Source organism: Sturnus vulgaris, chromosome 6 (assembly GCF_052056855.1).
Source record: "Sturnus vulgaris isolate bStuVul1 chromosome 6, bStuVul1.hap1, whole genome shotgun sequence".
Taxonomy (NCBI): Eukaryota; Metazoa; Chordata; class Aves; order Passeriformes; family Sturnidae; genus Sturnus; species Sturnus vulgaris.
The window spans coordinates 12,194,573-12,211,351 of record NC_142248.1 but is presented as its reverse complement, the minus strand read 5'-3'; the positions used below and the strand labels follow the sequence as shown (position 1 = coordinate 12,211,351).

General features: G+C 39.0%; 1 protein-coding gene across 2 annotated transcripts in view; it reads right to left on the bottom strand.

The window, feature by feature from the left end:
• STARD9 (StAR related lipid transfer domain containing 9) overlaps positions 1 to 16,779 on the bottom strand; it is a 103,539-nt gene that overhangs the window by 21,779 nt on the left and 64,981 nt on the right. The window contains exons 18-23 of one of the 2 annotated variants that reach the window (XM_088167010.1): positions 15,247 to 15,384; positions 14,397 to 14,479; positions 13,304 to 13,407; positions 11,069 to 11,116; positions 3,612 to 3,802; positions 16 to 490 (exon numbers count right to left, since the gene is read on the bottom strand). In XM_088167010.1, coding sequence (XP_088023136.1) covers positions 16 to 490; positions 3,612 to 3,802; positions 11,069 to 11,116; positions 13,304 to 13,407; positions 14,397 to 14,479; positions 15,247 to 15,384 — 1,039 coding nt within the window. Of the gene's footprint in view, positions 1 to 15; positions 491 to 3,611; positions 3,803 to 7,924; positions 7,987 to 11,068; positions 11,117 to 13,303; positions 13,408 to 14,396; positions 14,480 to 15,246; positions 15,385 to 16,779 lie in introns of those variants that run through there. The other variant, XM_088167011.1, reaches the window with a different exon arrangement.

The window sequence follows — 16,779 nt, the reverse complement described above, 5'->3', positions numbered from 1 at the left end:
CAGATGTTAACTTACCTGGGTACCTGGGGCAGGTACGAGTTATAGAGCAAACGCTGCAAGGAGCTCGAACCCGACGATTTCTGTCTCTTTTGCAAGTGGTCACCCAAAGAGGGCCATGCAGCAATATTATCACTCAGGACTTGGGGTGGTTTCACACACTCTTCACTGAGCCAGCAGCTAGCTTCCAGCTGCTCTAGGTTTTGCTTGGCTTCCAACAGCTTCTGCTTCTTGACTATCCTTTCCAGCCGGAACTTGACCTTTTTCCGTCTTATGTTTCTTTCAGCCTTTTTTAAGGAATACCTTTGCAAGAGCTCCAGCTGCACCAGTCTCTTCTTGTTCTGCTGTAGCAGGGAAAGGCAGGTTTCCAGCCCAGAGGGGCTCTGCACCTCAGCCTCTGCACACAGTGTAGACTCTGTTTGCACTGCAAACTCCCTCTGCTGCTGCTGAAGAGCAGCCAGACGTTTATTCTCATTTATAAGCCACTGCTGGTCTGTAAACAAAACAATGATTGAAAGAAAGTAAAAATCATAGGAAAAAACATTATTTGTTACTATCTTGTTTCTGAATTTAATCAGCCTTTAGAGGTCATTTGAGAACAGAATCTCTATGCATGTAGAGACTTGACAAGCTATTTAAAGAAAAATGTACTGTGGCTCTACTTCATTGATAACTAAAAGCCTTTTCATCTGGTTAAGGACTCAGGTAGCAACTGCAGGATATAAGCAGGAGCTTGGCTAATACAGCGAAGGAGACTCGTGGTTAAGACCTTTTCTGTAAGAAAAATGTAGAACAGATGGCAATTTCTTAAAGATTACACTCAAATATTACCTCAATTTTGTTAAAATACAGTGGAAGCATGAAAAGACCTGAGTTCAATTCTGTGCACTTTTCAGACACAGGGTATATATTCACAGTAGAGAAGCATGACTTCATTAGCTTTTCTTCTGTGAAATATGCTACTACTTCTGCTTTAATTATTCTGAAGTCCTATATTAAACTTTTTATGGTAAAGAATGTATGTGCACTGGAAGCAGAATTAAGGGTTGCACAAATGTTTGTGAACCCAACGTTTCTTTGTGCCTTTTGCTCCTATTCTTTCCTCTTTAACTTGACTAAATGAAAAAACCCACCTGCAAAGTGGGATGGCATGCTGGAAATGGCAAATGAGGGAGCCCAGAGTCATACTAATGGGCTTTGTTTAGCCCAGGAAATGACAATTTTTTGTGCTCACTGTTGGTGGCAAGCTCAGCAAGCCTGGAGGCTGGAGCTGCCCATGCCCCTCTTGGATGGGCCTCATTTTCAGGGCAGCTGACAGCCACCAGTGCTGTGGGTGGGGATGCAGCCCTCCAGACAAGGCCACAAGGATGTCATCAGATGGCCACCTGCCAGACAGTTCTGACAGCCTTTCTAAATGCATCAGATAAAAACTTTCCAAGCAAAACCATCCCTGTGTGGCACCTGGCTGAGGTAGAGCAACAACCACAAATTTGCTGTCTCTGGCAGCTGTGACTGCCCCAAGGAGCACTTGCCAAAACATCCTGATGGGAACCCACATATCTTAGCATGTAATCATAAAATTACAGAATCTTTAAATGGCTTGGGTTGGAAGGAACTTTAAAGATCAACTAGTTAAATGTGCATGAAATAAAACAAATACTGTCTTGGCAAAGATGCAGGTGAAGCCAACACAACCTTCAGCTATTATGGCAATTCAGAAAGCACAAGCTCATACCACCAGTCAATGTGTATTTTTCACAGAATTACCACTCTACTTCACAAAAAGAATTAGATTCTCTGCTTCTGTTAATGACCCCTACAGTTCATAAATGCCAAATATGTTCACATTGCAAGTGATTAACCTAACTTGATAACAAAATATGTTACCTCTGCTTACACACTTAGTCTTCTCTAAATATTCAGAACCTGATCTTTGCAGTCAGTGAGGGTGCAGTAGAGAACAGAACCAGGCTGATTTGTTTTAAACCCTGGATGCAGGATTACTTTTATTCAATGCAAGGAATGGATGTGCTTAGAGATTTTTCAGAGCACACCAGCTTCAATCTGAGCTATGATGAACTGTAATAAAAAAAGGGATTATTGAGATCACCATGATCAGACTGTATCTGATGGCTTGAACATGTTCTCTTAATGAAGCAGATATTTTATGCTGGTATAAAAATATACATATTCAGCTCTCAAAGCAAACAAACAAAACCAACCATCCATTGCTGAACAAGCAATGTAAAAATCTCAGGCCAGGTTCCTTTACATGTGGAGCATTTCTCAAAGAACTAAAGTTTCCCAAAGCACTGCTGTCTTACTAGCAGCATTGTTTTTTTGGCTGAGCTTACTTTCAATATGCAGTCCTTTACTAAATAAGCAATGTTTCATTGCTTATTCAGGGATATAGGAATTAAGAGATATTCAAGTTTGATGTGATGAGTGAGGGATACCTGCAGCTCTGCACAGCTGAGGAATTTGGGGCTCTGGAAGTTTCCCTAATGCAAGAAATCATTAGTGCAGAGACATTGTAGGTATCACTTGCTTGATGAATACTGACTTTGTTAAACATACTTCATTAGTGATCCCCACCACAATGAGTCTCCTGTCCTGCTTATGTTGGCAGCTCTGCATAGAGCACATGCCCAGAGGTGGCAATTCTAGCTCTATGGATAAAAGGGAAGCATTTTTGTCATTTTGTTAGTTAATTTTTCTTAATAACGTTTTTAGTTTTCACATACAAAGCTTTTTTTCCTCAGCTTTGTTTCCAGACATGTTCTCCTTAGCATAATTTTAGTAAGCAGAATATTTGGCAGATCAGTTTCCCTGCAGGAGAGCTGCAAGCTTAAGATGCTAATTAATCTCTGCTCACAAACTTGCCTCTGTCAGGAGCTGAGCCACAGAGGGCACAGAAAAGGCAAAGAACTTTAGTGGGTTGCCAAGTAAAGAATTGTATTTGGCTGGCAAAAACTACCTGCCTGGCTAAGCTTTGCATGAACACAGTGAAAACAGCAGAACTAGAGGGAAGCAGAGAACAAGTCTACAGAACCACAAAACAAAGGTGTTTTGAGGAAACTCGCCTGATTTTCTACAGGAAACTTCTGATTTTTGTCTCTGCATATTCTTCTGCTATATCCCATCAAAACAATTTCCTTTTAATCTCTTCATTGTGGCTGGCAGAATTAAAAGACAGCTGACTGCATAAGTTTTGGTGTGAGACATTGAAACCTAGATCAACTCATTGATTAGAAGACAAACCAGAGAGCACCAGAACCAGGGCTGCAGGGAGGCAGGATTGGATCAGCCTGGAGAGGAGAGGCTCAGAGCCACAGGGGAGTAGCTGGTGCTGTCCCTGCCAGCAGTGACCTGCAGTGCTAATTAAACAGTGCTGCTGGAGCACTGCAAAGGAAGACCTTTAGTTCTGTTAATCAAAGCTCAGTAACTGTTCTCAAGGGAAAGGCAATTGTAGGAGAAATACAGTAATTAGCCATAATAGAAGTTCCACTCATTAAAAAAAAAAAAAAAAGCATCACTAGGACAAGAAATATTGAGAGGATGAAAGCATGCAGTAATAGAAGGGAATAGAAGCAGGGGAAGAGGCAGGTACTCACTTTCTTGGATTTGCTGGTTGATGAGTGCTTGGTCATTTTCTAGTTCCTGCTCTGCTTTGATCTGTCCTCTCAGAATCTGCTGCTTTAAATCCTCAACATAGAGCTGCTGTCGTTGAATTTGTTTTCTGTGGAAAGCTTCCAGGTCTCTCAGTTTCTGCTTGTACTCTTCATGCACAGCATCTATTTCCCTGCTGTTAGAAATATTGACAGTGAATTTAAACCAGAAACAAATATTATTTGTAATAAAAGAAGTCATCTCAATAAAGAAAGACAGACAACATTCAAGACGTTGTTTTGTGCAATAAGGGTGCATTATGCCAAAAACTCATAGCTGTGTTTATGCACGTCACAGCAGGCTGCAACCCTCTAAGTGTCATAAATGCCAGAAAACATGAAAGCTCTAGTAGTGAAGCAGGTAATTCCATTGCCAGAAAGATAATAGCAAAAAGAATTTTAAAAAAATACTGTCACTTTTCATTTTGCTGTAGCCTTCCACAAGTGAAACTGGGGAGGGGGTTGTTTTTAAGTTATACAATTTTATAACCACTGTGTAAGATATTTGTCATCTAAGTACTTCAAAGTGCTTTACCAACAGTCTTTGTTTTCAGACCAAAACTCCAACTTAGAAATATTTACAGGCATTGTTAGGATTACACTGACAGTCCCTGGCAGTTCCAGGGAAAGACCTTGATCACCCAAATCTCCATTGGATGCAAGAACTATATCAGGTTACTGCTTCTATATTTGGAGCAGAATTGTGATCAGAGAAGTGACTAGCCTGTGAAAAACTGCTTTACTGTTTTCTCCAAGATGTTTAGCTCCTGACTGTGTGCCTAAATTTTGCACACACAGAACAACAATCAAAATAGTATCTATTCTTACCATAATGCGTTATAATATTCAAGATACTGAGCCCTCTGAAAGACATTTATATTCTACTTCTCCACATGCTACCATCAAGAAATTCTTAACATTAAAATTAGATTATATCTAAAGGTGATATATGATCTTTGTCTACTAAACACTGTATTATTATATATAACCTCATAAAATTAAACCTTTGAGTCTTGAAAAAATGTTTTAATCATATTTTACTAAGAAAGTAAATAATGTATTTATTATACTTCTAAAGCAATCAAAGACACTAAAACTCTAAAGAGTCCCTGAAGGTCAAAAAACCTCCAAAAATATAATTTCAAAGAAAATCTTTGGAAATATTATGTAGTTTGTAAAATCACTACCAATACAAGGTCATCTATATGAAAAGAGTGTTTGACCTTTTTTACACAGGAATAATTTAACATCTCAATTTAGAAATGTAAGCATGTGCTGAAAGCAACCATTTCTACAGCAAAAACTTGATTTTGTGTGATAGTTTAGCAGACAGAACAGATGAAATAATTAAGCAACCAAAATCTACAAAACTCCTGGAGTACCTTTACATAGGACACGCATTTCACTTCATAATAAGTAGTAGGAAAGCCTTAGTACATAAAAGCTTTAAGATTTTCAATAATTTACAATATTACTATGAATCTTGCTCACACAAGAAAAAGAGAATTCTGTTTTGTTTTAATATTTATCTAAGTGGAATGCTGAGAGTAACTGAAAGAGAATATCTTCTGTTCAGTTGTCTGTCATGGTGCAAACACAGTATAAACTTTGCTGCTGCCATCTGCTAAGTGATTTGTGTCTATTTGTCACCCACACAAACAAATTATGAGAATGTGCAGGTCCAAGATCTATTTGTCCTTGGCTCGACTACAAAGATACCAATACCCTGTGATTTGTAATTTTTCCTTCTAAGATAAACTGTAATTGATCCCCAGGAAATAGAAGTGGGATGCCTCATTTCTCATTCAGCTGAAGTAGGTTTGAATTGACACTGCAGCACTGAAAGGCTCCAATGGCAATTACAAATCTCCAGCTGTTCAGGTATTTGTAACATCACCAACCACAGGGACACAAACTCAGAGGTTAAAGCAAGACTGGTTCACCAAAGGAGAACCACTTTCCAAACATAATCTTAAATCTGAGGTATCTCATTTAGGAAGAGCTCCCATGGTTTCAGTGGTAACTCTCAGGGAGCCTTGCCCTAAATGCAGCTTTGAGGCTGTCTTCCATGTTTTCTAATGGAGCAGCCATATAATCTGGAGGTTGAAGTACTGGTCTGGGACAAAACACTTCTGATTTTGGAGCAGTTACATGACCTCTGTGCTTTCACATCCTTGGCCTGCAAGGTCTTCAGGAGGAGGAGGAGTGCCTCTGGATGCCTATGCACTAAAGCTAACAGCCTCTCTGCAGAGCCTGGTGATGAGATACTCTTCAACCTCTTCTACTAACAGATATGAAAGCTCTGATTCCTATGAAAGTTGGTGGCATGGAAGTTGAAAAATATGAATCTAAATTTGTCACTGGTCTCACACGACCTTGGGCAAGTTGCTTAGTCTGAGACACACGTGAAAGAAGCAAAGTAGATTCATCCAAGAGAAGTGATGGGGATCCATTAGCATTATCAGACATCAGAAAGTCAAATATCAGAAGAGCTGATTTTCTATTAATTTTTCATTATTAGCATCATTCTGCATGAGACTGAGGAAATTGAGCAAATCATTGCCAGCAGGCTGAAAAGAAGCATGATACTAAAGCAGTAGAGAAAGAATCTTGCTCTGCAACCGTTTACTAAAACTAGGTAAAATTCCTCTGAAAAAAATGTCTCTTATTCTTCCTAACCACTTTTAGCTCTCAGCCAATCTTCCCATAAAATTGACTTATCAGAGTTCCAACTATTTACAAACTGAAACCCAGAACACTTAAGTGACTGAAACAATTCAGCATTGCGTTTCAATCCAAAGACCTGACAATGCTCACAGGGGTAGTTAGGTAACATCTGTTTACAGTTGTGAGAGGGTCACAAGGTTTTCCTATACTTTCCAACCTTGCTGGAACCACCCCCACCCCACATTACAAAGGGTAAGAGAATAAGCAATACAAACAATGCACATGTGCTGTTTGCTCTCAGCAGCACTAGCATATTCCCTCACGTGTGTGGTAATGGCTTTTTGCTGAACTAACACGAAACTGTGAGATCCTTTCCAACAGCCGTGTGTGTTTGCACACAGAGCAGAACACGAGGCAGGCCAAACTGATGGTATTCATCACAGCTCCATATTGTGACTACACCCCAGAAAGGCAGAGTACAGAGGAACAGCCATACTCCACTTTAAACCTTGGAAAAACTAACACAGCACAGCAATCTCTGCAGTATTATTTCTGCTTTTGTTCAGGTGATGTAGCTAGTTGGTGCAATTCTCCCTCTGGAAGGTTAAAGTCTCTGTAAGAAAATACTGTTGTTCCAGGTCTATATACAAATTGCAGTTATGCTGTTATTTCAGTGTTTCTGCTTCATTTCCTAATTTTTAGCAGTACAAAACAAAAATCAGGCAGAGCAGTAAAGCCAGGTCTGAGTACAGAGACTGAACATTAAATACCTTTTTATGAAGCTGCTTCTTACAGAGAGTTTTCTGAAGTGGAACAAAAAGATAATGAAAATCCATGCAGAGCCACTTACATAATACACAAATGCAAGAGGATGTTTTCCCTCTGGCTGGGAAATACTGACAGTGAGAGCAGAATGACTGGCTAGTTTGGGATACAGATCTGTCTCTCACAGAAACTGCTGAGACCAAGAACATGAAGTCAGAATGCTCCCTTTCTACCTTTGAACATGCTATGTCATATCAGCACATTTCTGCTGGTTTATGGAAATAGCATGATAAACTAAACTAAAAAATGACATGACAATGGTCCAGAAAGAAAATAACAGATTCATGCACACTTCATAGCTGAATCACCTAATACGCAATTCAAAGAGCAATCAGTTTGAGTAATATATGTTTGAATTACTAAACTAAAAACAAGTATCAATCCAGTTAACATAGGAATTTAGCTAAATTTTGTAATAAATAGGAGAGATCATTAATTTTTTCATCTAAAACATCTTAAATCAGATGTACTGTTAAATTTAGACATGAAACACTGGAATACTATGAGATACAGCAAAAGAGCACAGCATGCTGTTGCTCATATTCCTGCTTTTCCACACATGCAATCTACACTCAGTACAGTTGTAGCAGGAAATAAAATAACCTCAGGACAAACATGAGAGAAACAGCTTCATTTCTGTAGGTATCAAGACGTACAAGAAGTCTTGCTTTCACAGGATCAGCATACCCTAGCATACAGCATATGAAAAAAAAAAAAAAGCAATTCTGCAGAGAATTTCATAAAAGCATGCAGATTTCTCTGCTTACCAAATGCAGCAAGAAGTGTCAACAGTTACCCCCTCCTCCAAGTAAACCATTAAAGGCTGCAAGTAAAATGACAACAAAAAGACACCAACCCTAAACTAAAGATAATATACATATACCAATTCTGCCGGATTGCTTTTCCATCTCATTTTTCTCTCCAAAGTTTGCACGATGCATGCTAAAAGAACCATCTGTAAATCCACATTTTTTCCAGCCGGTTTTGTTGTCAGCTCTCTGGGATCCTATTGTGCAATTCTCCTCCCCTCTTCCCCAAACACTTCTGCTGCTGATGCAGAGGCTGGCGGCTGCTACAGCATAATGCAGCTTCCAGTAACTATGGCAGCAATAGCTCTGTGCTGAGGCTGAATACCTGCTGCAACAAAATCCTAAGGCTCAAATAGACAAACTACAGTGAAAAATAATTACTTCTGGTAAAAGCTGAAATTCGCCAGTCTTCTCAAAGAAAACATCAGTCAAGTTAGCATCTCCCTCTTTTCTACTGCCTAGTGTTCAAGTCCTATTTGCCTTTCAGAAATTATTTTTCCCCAAGGGAAAAAGAGTTAAAAATAAAGCAGAAAAAATATGTTGGCAAGGCATTTTGTGCCCTTGCAAACCCCGCACTGAGAGCAGTCACAAGTTAAGAGTAACAAGCCTATCCACTAACACACTAACACGGCTCCCCCCACCTCCTCCAGCCCTTTCCTCCCCCTCTTCCCGTGTCCAACCCAGAGTCCTTCCCGCAGGGGCTCAGAGCAGCAGCAGGCACCACACAGCTGCCCAGCATCCACATCTGCCCCTGCCCAGCATCCACATCTGCCCCTGCCCATCCACATCTGTCTCTGCCCACCATCCACATCTGCCTCTGCCCTCCATCCACATCTGCCCCTGCCCAGCATCCACATCTGCCCCTGCCCAGCATCCACATCTGCCCCTGCCCAGCATCCACATCTGCCCCTGCCCATCCACATCTGCCCCTGCCCAGCATCCACATCTGCCCCTGCCCATCCACATCTGCCCCTGCCCACCATCCACATCTGCCCCTGCCCTCCATCCACATCTGCCCCTGCCCACCATCCACATCTGCCCCTGCCCTCCATCCACATCTGCCCCTGCCCACCACCCACATCTGCCTCTGCCCAGCACAGAGGCCCAAACCTCTCCCCCACTTCCCTAGAGCAAAGGGAAGAGCAACGAAGGTGATACAAAGACCTTGTGCTGTAACCTCCTCCAGCCTCCCAAAGGAATGCCACTCACAGAATTCAAAGCAAAAGTTGGGGAGTGGTGGGCAGGAGGTGGGAGCCAGAAATCAGTCAAAATGGGCAGCAGAGTGAGAAACCTTTAGAAATAAGGGATCTTTGGAAATGTACACACCCAATAGTAATCCTCTTCACAGAAGTTGCCATCGAGTGAAGGATCATTTAGATTTTTATTTTAGATTACCTGGTTTGCTTACAGAAAAAGCATTTCATCCTGTTTCATGTGTGGGTTTTTTAGCCTTTCTATGCAAAACCTCTTTTTCTTAGCCAAAGCCCCCAAAATAACAGTAAGGCAGTGACTTATTTAGGGCACCCCTTTAAATACATCTCTAAAACAGACCTCTTTTTGGCCAAGAGGCACAGGCACAAGACACAGCCACATTCTCCAATAAAGATCAATGCTGCCTCTTTAAATTCCAGTTCAGCTAACACAGGTTTTTCCATTACAATGTCAGTTATATATAGAGTAAGTTAGTTAATAGCTAATAATAATAGTTAATAGCTAAACCACTGTACATGATTCTGCTGTAAATTGTAGAGTTGCTGTAACTGATACTGCATTTCTCTGTGAAACAGAATATTTGAGGTATCTTTTAATAAATGCAAAAGTTTTCTTTAACTTCTTTTTGGTTTTTTGGTAGAGCATTTTGAAATTCTCAAATGAAAGCTCTTAGTGAGAGCTCAGAGTGTTTTACAGGTATTAGCTGGACAAGTTCCCCCCCTCAGTTTAACAGTGTCAGTATTTTCAAGGAGAGGGAGTTTAAGCATGTTCCAAGCAGCTAAATAATTCAGTGTACTGCTATACCAATGAACTCTAATGGAAAAACTCCTGCGTTTTTTTTTTTTTTTAAACCTGCAAGACAATAAAATCGGAGTTTTTATTGATATGCAGTATGGTATTAATACAACGGCAGGAGAAAGACCTTTATTATCTACTTATTTGTGGTGATGCTGTAATATGATCACTGATGGCATTCACAAACCTCCTGTGTGTTTGCTGGCTGGCAGCAAACATCAGAAATTTGCAGTGCTGGGGCTCTTATGAGAGGGTGTATGAGCAAGCAACCAAGTAAGAATATAATCACAATGTCTAAAGTTTTAATATTTGTGTGCAGTGGTAGAAAAGAGTTTTTCCTCTCATTTCTCAAAATATTTTAATGTACAATTAAAGGCTGAACTGGTAATTCAACCCATAAAAGGCAGATGAGAAAAATGTCATCATACTGACAGCATGGGTGATAAGACTCAAATCATTAATAATCATTACTGTAATACATATATTGATATGATCTGAGATAAAAAATCCAGAAAAATGCAAAGTACCATCAGTTCCTGAAGAAAAAGGTACTTAAACCCATGGAAACTCAACAATTTCTGAATTATTTCTGTTTGCAGCTGCTCTGCTTCTTTGCATGAATGAACCACATTCTATGTTAGGAATTAATTTTGGTTTTTTTTACTTTTCCCTAAAGCTATTTTATTCTCTCCAGAAGAGAACCCAACTTATCCAAGCAATTTTCAAAATACTAATGAGTATTCCCAGTACCTACTATTGGCACAAAATCTAATACATTTAGGGTTTTTATATGCTGGAAATTGGTGGCAACTTCAGAGTAAGCCTCACTCCACTTATGGCTTTTAAATGCACGCTACACATGCAACAAAGGTGCAAACCATTTGCATAAAATATCACATGAAGAAAGAGCATGGTTGCAAAGCCTTGCCTGTAAATCAGCTTCATTTTCAGATTCTTGTTCCAGTATGATAAAATGGTTTGAATTAAAGCTTTAAGTGTTAGCTTCCATCTCTTCTGGAGGAAATCAGTGTAGCACAGGAGAAAGGCAAAGCTAAAGGTGTCAAAAATTTCAGCATGATTTAGACACATTCTTACCTTGGTTCGAGAGAATAATTTTTTTCTTCACGGTTTCTACATGTTCCACTGCAAAAATAGAAACAGGAAATCATTAATATTTGGGAGAAAAAGGCAAGAAAACTTCACTGAAGCCTATTGCACACAATGTTATTGTCATTTTCAGCAGGGGAAGATGCAGATTTCTAGCAGCTGGGAGAGCACCAAGAACTTTCAAGTGTGAGGGGGACAGAGAGAAAGACACACACAGCTTTCCCTGTTCTGGTATTTTCTTCTAAGCATCTCTTTCTGACAGAGACAAGACCCTGCATGAGGGTGGGCTTTCTACTGGTGATCAAATGAACACTACCTGTAATCCACTTAGTGCTGTATTGTGGTTTTCAAAGTATCTCACACACACCTTTTAGTACTTGACATTGACTTTTCTTCATGAGACACCACATATACAATTTTATTCTTATAATATAGATCTTAGGGTAGATGTCTCAACCATAACCCCCTCCATGAGCAAAACTGCTTGTCTGTACAGAAACACAGGTCACTGCAAAGCGAGGCTGAGTGGATCAGTTCAGTTCACTTATGTCAAATAACTGTTCAGAAGGATAAAAGAACCACTGGATTACTTAAGGTGAAAACCAGCTATTATTAGACATAGTTCACTGATCATTCCTGTAAGAGATGGACACTGATAAAACCCAAGCAAAGGCAATACCATAACATTTTTCATTTTTACTGAATTAACTATCTGAAATCCTCTAGGTAAGCATGAGGGTAAATTTAAGCAATGTAATATGCTTGTAACATCCTGCCCAAGTGATTAAAAAATTGCTAAACACAAACAAATTTTCTATCTGGACATGGTCTGGGGGAAAAAAAATCGATCAGAAATGTTCTGCAGTTTTGTCAGGTTAAAAAGGGGAGAACTAAGTACAAATTGGTAATAAACTGTTCATAAAGCTTCTGAATTCCCTTGGGTTTTTCTAGGTTCATCAAAAAACTTGTGACAAGAGCTCCACAACTAATGTTTTTAGCAACATAAAGAGCACCTTGGTGTGTACATTTGAAGGTCATTAGACAAACCCTTATTTTAAAAATTATTTGTAATTTTTCCCAAGAAAAGAATAGCAATGATGTGTAAAATGTTCTTCAGTAAAGAAACAAAATGAAGTAATGTTTTGTGTAGGGAAGTTTATCTCTGCAGCAAATGAAAAGCAAATGCAGAGATTAGATACCTTAAAGAGAACATATAAAACCACACTATCCACAAGGTGGAAAGCAAACCACTTGATTAGAAGCATGAAGGATATTTAAAACAGAGATAACATTTTATGCTCATAAAAATGAGATTAAATACTTCCTCTAGCAAGAAAAAAAAAGATTCCCAGTATATTACCACACCAAAAACACTCTAGCAAGAAGCAGAACCATCAGCAGATATGAATGAGAAGATGGCTGTTTCTTGCCTTTAACAGTTTAATTGAATGGGCCAGGCTGAGAGGAATTTAAAAAGAAAAAGAACCCAATTACATTTAATTCTGTAATATTCTATTTTCGATGTTATGAACTGAAACACAGAACATAATTTATTTTCCTGATACATCTTAATCACTGTCTTATCACACCAATCCTTTCCATTTCAGAAAGTCTCTCCCATAAAAGCATACACTAAAGACTGAGTATGAGCAGCTCTTCAACCCTTTGAAAGCAGTATATGCCTTATTTACTGCTCAGTTTTCAAAAAAACAACAAAAAATAAATTAATAAAAAGCCAAAGGAATTGGCTTTTTGAGATGAAGGGCCCAATGAGGGCTTGAACTAAAGGGAATTTATGAACAAACCTTCTGATTTCCACAACAAATTAGCAGTGAAAGTATATTGGTAATAATTACCTTGGTTCAATCATATCCTGAAAAAACCATTCTGTACATTGAAGCAATGATGTTGTAAAAATTATAGATTAGCTGTAAAGAAGATGTCCAAGTGAACTGAGTTAAGAGTGACAGTCTCATCTGAGGCATTTTCTTAACTGAGCATCAATAAATGATTTTGCAGGTTTGTTGCTTGTATATCTTAATGCTCTGTATTAGTTGGCTGACCAATGCATTTTCTCTGACATCTTTATTTGACAGCTTAAAAACTTGATGGCACTTACTCTGTGTACAGCTTACTTTTGTCTGAATCAAATCCCTTATTTCAGACATCATCCCACAAGAGAAATTGTTTGTTCAGTTGCTTTTTTCTTAGTTTTAAACTTACCTGTGGAGAGAAGAAAGGATATGATGTGTAGAATTGATGCAACTTCCATCCAAATTGAGCCAGTCCAAAGCTCCACAACTCAGAGCGGGTGGGGTTTCATTTATCTACAGAAAGCACACAACATAGGACAGGAATTTAAAAAAAAATCACAGCAACCCAGGAGCTTCCAAGGTATCATTAGTACTGTCATTGTTAATTTTATGTGCAAGGCTGCATAATAACTCCCATGTGAGTTTATAATCTCACACTTCTGCTTAGTCTTTGATAATTAGTAAAATCGCTAAGTATTTGTTACTGTGCACATCTCTTTTTGCAGCTCTATTTGAATGTGCTGCATGTTTCATTAATCAAGAAATTAAGAATGAAAACAAACAGAAGTTAAGCCCCTTATCTAGAAGTGAGTACAAAAGGATGGAACAGTGGAAAGCATAAAACATTTGTAAATGAATATCCATTTTAAATGGTAGACCCTCGCCAATATCAGTTGTTAATATGGTTAATTCCTAAATGAGAAAACTTTTTTTAAAGTTAGGTTTTTAGTTATATTTGTCAGTCATTTTAAGAATTACCTCATTTCTTAAACATTATTGAATTAGCCAACCGAATAATATCTAACAGCAATTAGTTCCTGAGCTTAACACACCAAGAAACATTTTATCCATTTCTGATGTATGTAACAACTAACTGCTTTCAGAGTCAACAACACTTAAGTACTTAATCCCATAAATTTTCAATGTCTTCATTCAAGACAGTGAAATGACAGAGATGGAAGATAACTCAGAAAATTATCAAATGTGGAATGATTCTTAACTGGTCTTTTTACTGCAGCATTCTGCCTTTTTGTTTCTGACTAGAAAAAGGAAACACTAAATTATTCAAGGGATCTGCATCATCTTTTGCTAAGCACAGCTGAAGGAAGTGCTAGTGTCCTCCCACAAAAGGTTTAGTGTCATTACAGACCATTAGATAGAGGAAAGGAAGCAAGTGAATATGATGGTGAGATGAAATATTATCTTTATCAGGCTGGCTTTTAAGAAGAAAAGATATAGGGAAAAGAGAAAAAATAAGAGAGAAAAACAGTTTTAGAACTTACTGATCTTCTTAGTCTTAAGATAGCAGCTTCTGCTGGGTGATTGAATCTAAACTTATGAGATTTGCCAAGGACAACAAGGGCACCTGTGAAACCAAAATAATTAGACATTTTAGACATAATTAATCAAACTACTACAGAATAGTAGGTTAAAAATAATGTGACCAACAGCCTTCTGTAAATCACAGAACAGAGAAGTACTTTTAAAACTTACCACTATGGAATGGCAGAGTTATTGATCTGTAATATGATCTGTAATCTGTTATCAATCTGCAAACTAATCTTGGTGCAGACTAAACATAATTGTAAATTCCCTGTTCATAGCAAAGGTCAGCATGACTTCATGCCAAAACCACAACCAACCCACTGCTGAAAACTTGTTTTTACACTATCTTTTTAAGAATCTAGATCACTACAAGTTCCCAGAAGCTGGACTGTGTCTTTAAAGAACCTAAAAGTATGGAAGCCCAATCCGTTTAATCTGAATTCATTCATCATAGCCTATGATGCAGTGGCTGCCAGCCTAAATACCCTGTGAAAAACCTGAAGGTTTTTTCAACCACATTATATAATTGCCAAAAAACCCTTTCAGTGGCCAGCTGTCTCAGAGTCAGTCTCCACTACTTTCCACAACAATGTCTCTGACTACAAATCTTCCCTTCTCAGAAACCTGCGGACTACTGCTGCCAGAAGGAGGAAGAATATTGTCGCCGATGCTTCGATTTTACTTCTGCGGGCTACTTAATTTATTTGTCCCAGCTCTAGCCACGGAGCAAACCTGCTCAAATTCCATAAATGCTATTTCCAAGCTGCAGCGATGGGGAGGGCTCTGCCCAGGGGGAAGGGGGCTCACCTTGTGACAGACGGCAGGAGCCCGACACCGGGCAGCCGTTGACGGAGCAGCGCGCACCGGGCACCGGCCGCAGGGTCACCACCCCGCTGCGGTTCTCGATCCGACAGTGGTTCCTCTCAATCCACTGCCCCTGCAGAACTGCAGCACAGTCAGTCACCTCATCAGGCCTTGCCGTGCTCAGAGCGGAGCGTCACGCACCGTTTGACACCCCAGAGGACCGTACCACGCGCGAAACAAGGAGATTGAATACTGCCAGTAAATATCTAACCGCAGGAAAAACTTATTATTGAAACTTGTGGAGGGAGCAGAAAACGCAAAAGAAAGTTTCCCTGCATCCTCAGAACAAGCTCCTTGGAAAATCATAGCTTTGAGATAAGAAATGGCTTGTGAAATGATGAATATAAAAAGAATTTAGCTTCCCCCCCTTGAAAGACCCTCTTATCTATCTTCAATATTAGTAGCTCATTTTCTTTTAGTATCCATAGGCCAGCTTTGAATGCAAAATCCCTCAGGGATTGGTTAGAAAGTAGAATTCCCTTGGTAATTGGTGCAAATTGTAAACCCCTCAAAAGATATAAAACCCCCTGTAAAACAATAGCCGTGGGTATATGTTAGATAGGATGCCTTCATAGAATAAACCATGGATTTGTGCCTTTCTGCATATGCTGGTCTCTTTTCCCCGCTGGTGTGAGAGCTCACCACGAGCCAGAATTCTGTCTGGGCAAGGCTCGGGAACAAGCTCTGTCACTGAGGGCTGTGAAAGCAGTCTCAGGGATCCCAAAGTGACCCCGAAACCCCACCAGTGACAGAAACTCACTATGGAAAACAGTGAGATTGTTTCTTCATTTCTGGTACTGTAAGACTACATATCACTTTGTGAGCTGATGTGCATATTCTTCTATTATGTTGAATTTTCTCAATGGCACTTATTGTTTATATGTTTATATGAACACTATGTTTATTGCTTATAAACTTATTGTTTATAATTCACTAATCTACTGGCAAAAAATAATCAAGCATAAGCAAGCTTAGCAGAACTTAACCAGAGCTGAGATGCCACAGATTTTCCAATTTCAGTATAAAGTTTTGGTTCTCTATCATAGTATCTAGCTCCTGAGATGGACTGCTAAAATTAAAAGCAGAAACCAAATTAAATAAGACATTTTCTAAATAATTTGGATTTCACATCTAAAATATTCTGAACAAGTAGAGTTGAAAAGCATTTTCAGTATCTTGTGATTACTTGTGCCACTAGTTTAGGATAGAACATCTGAGAATTTGGATGTAAGGGGATGGTAGATTTAAACTCTAGTGTAGCATTTTACAAGTGAGAAGAAAATTCTGAAAATATCTCAATTAGGTCAAGTCCACTGACTTTTTGGCCTCTTAAACAAAAAATAATCATATATTTTAGCAAACATTAATAATTAACCTCTTCTACTTACTTTCTTGAAGCTGACAAACAGAAGCACTACCTAGCTATTACACATGACAAATGTAAACCCTTTGTTTGACCTGATCATACCACAAAAT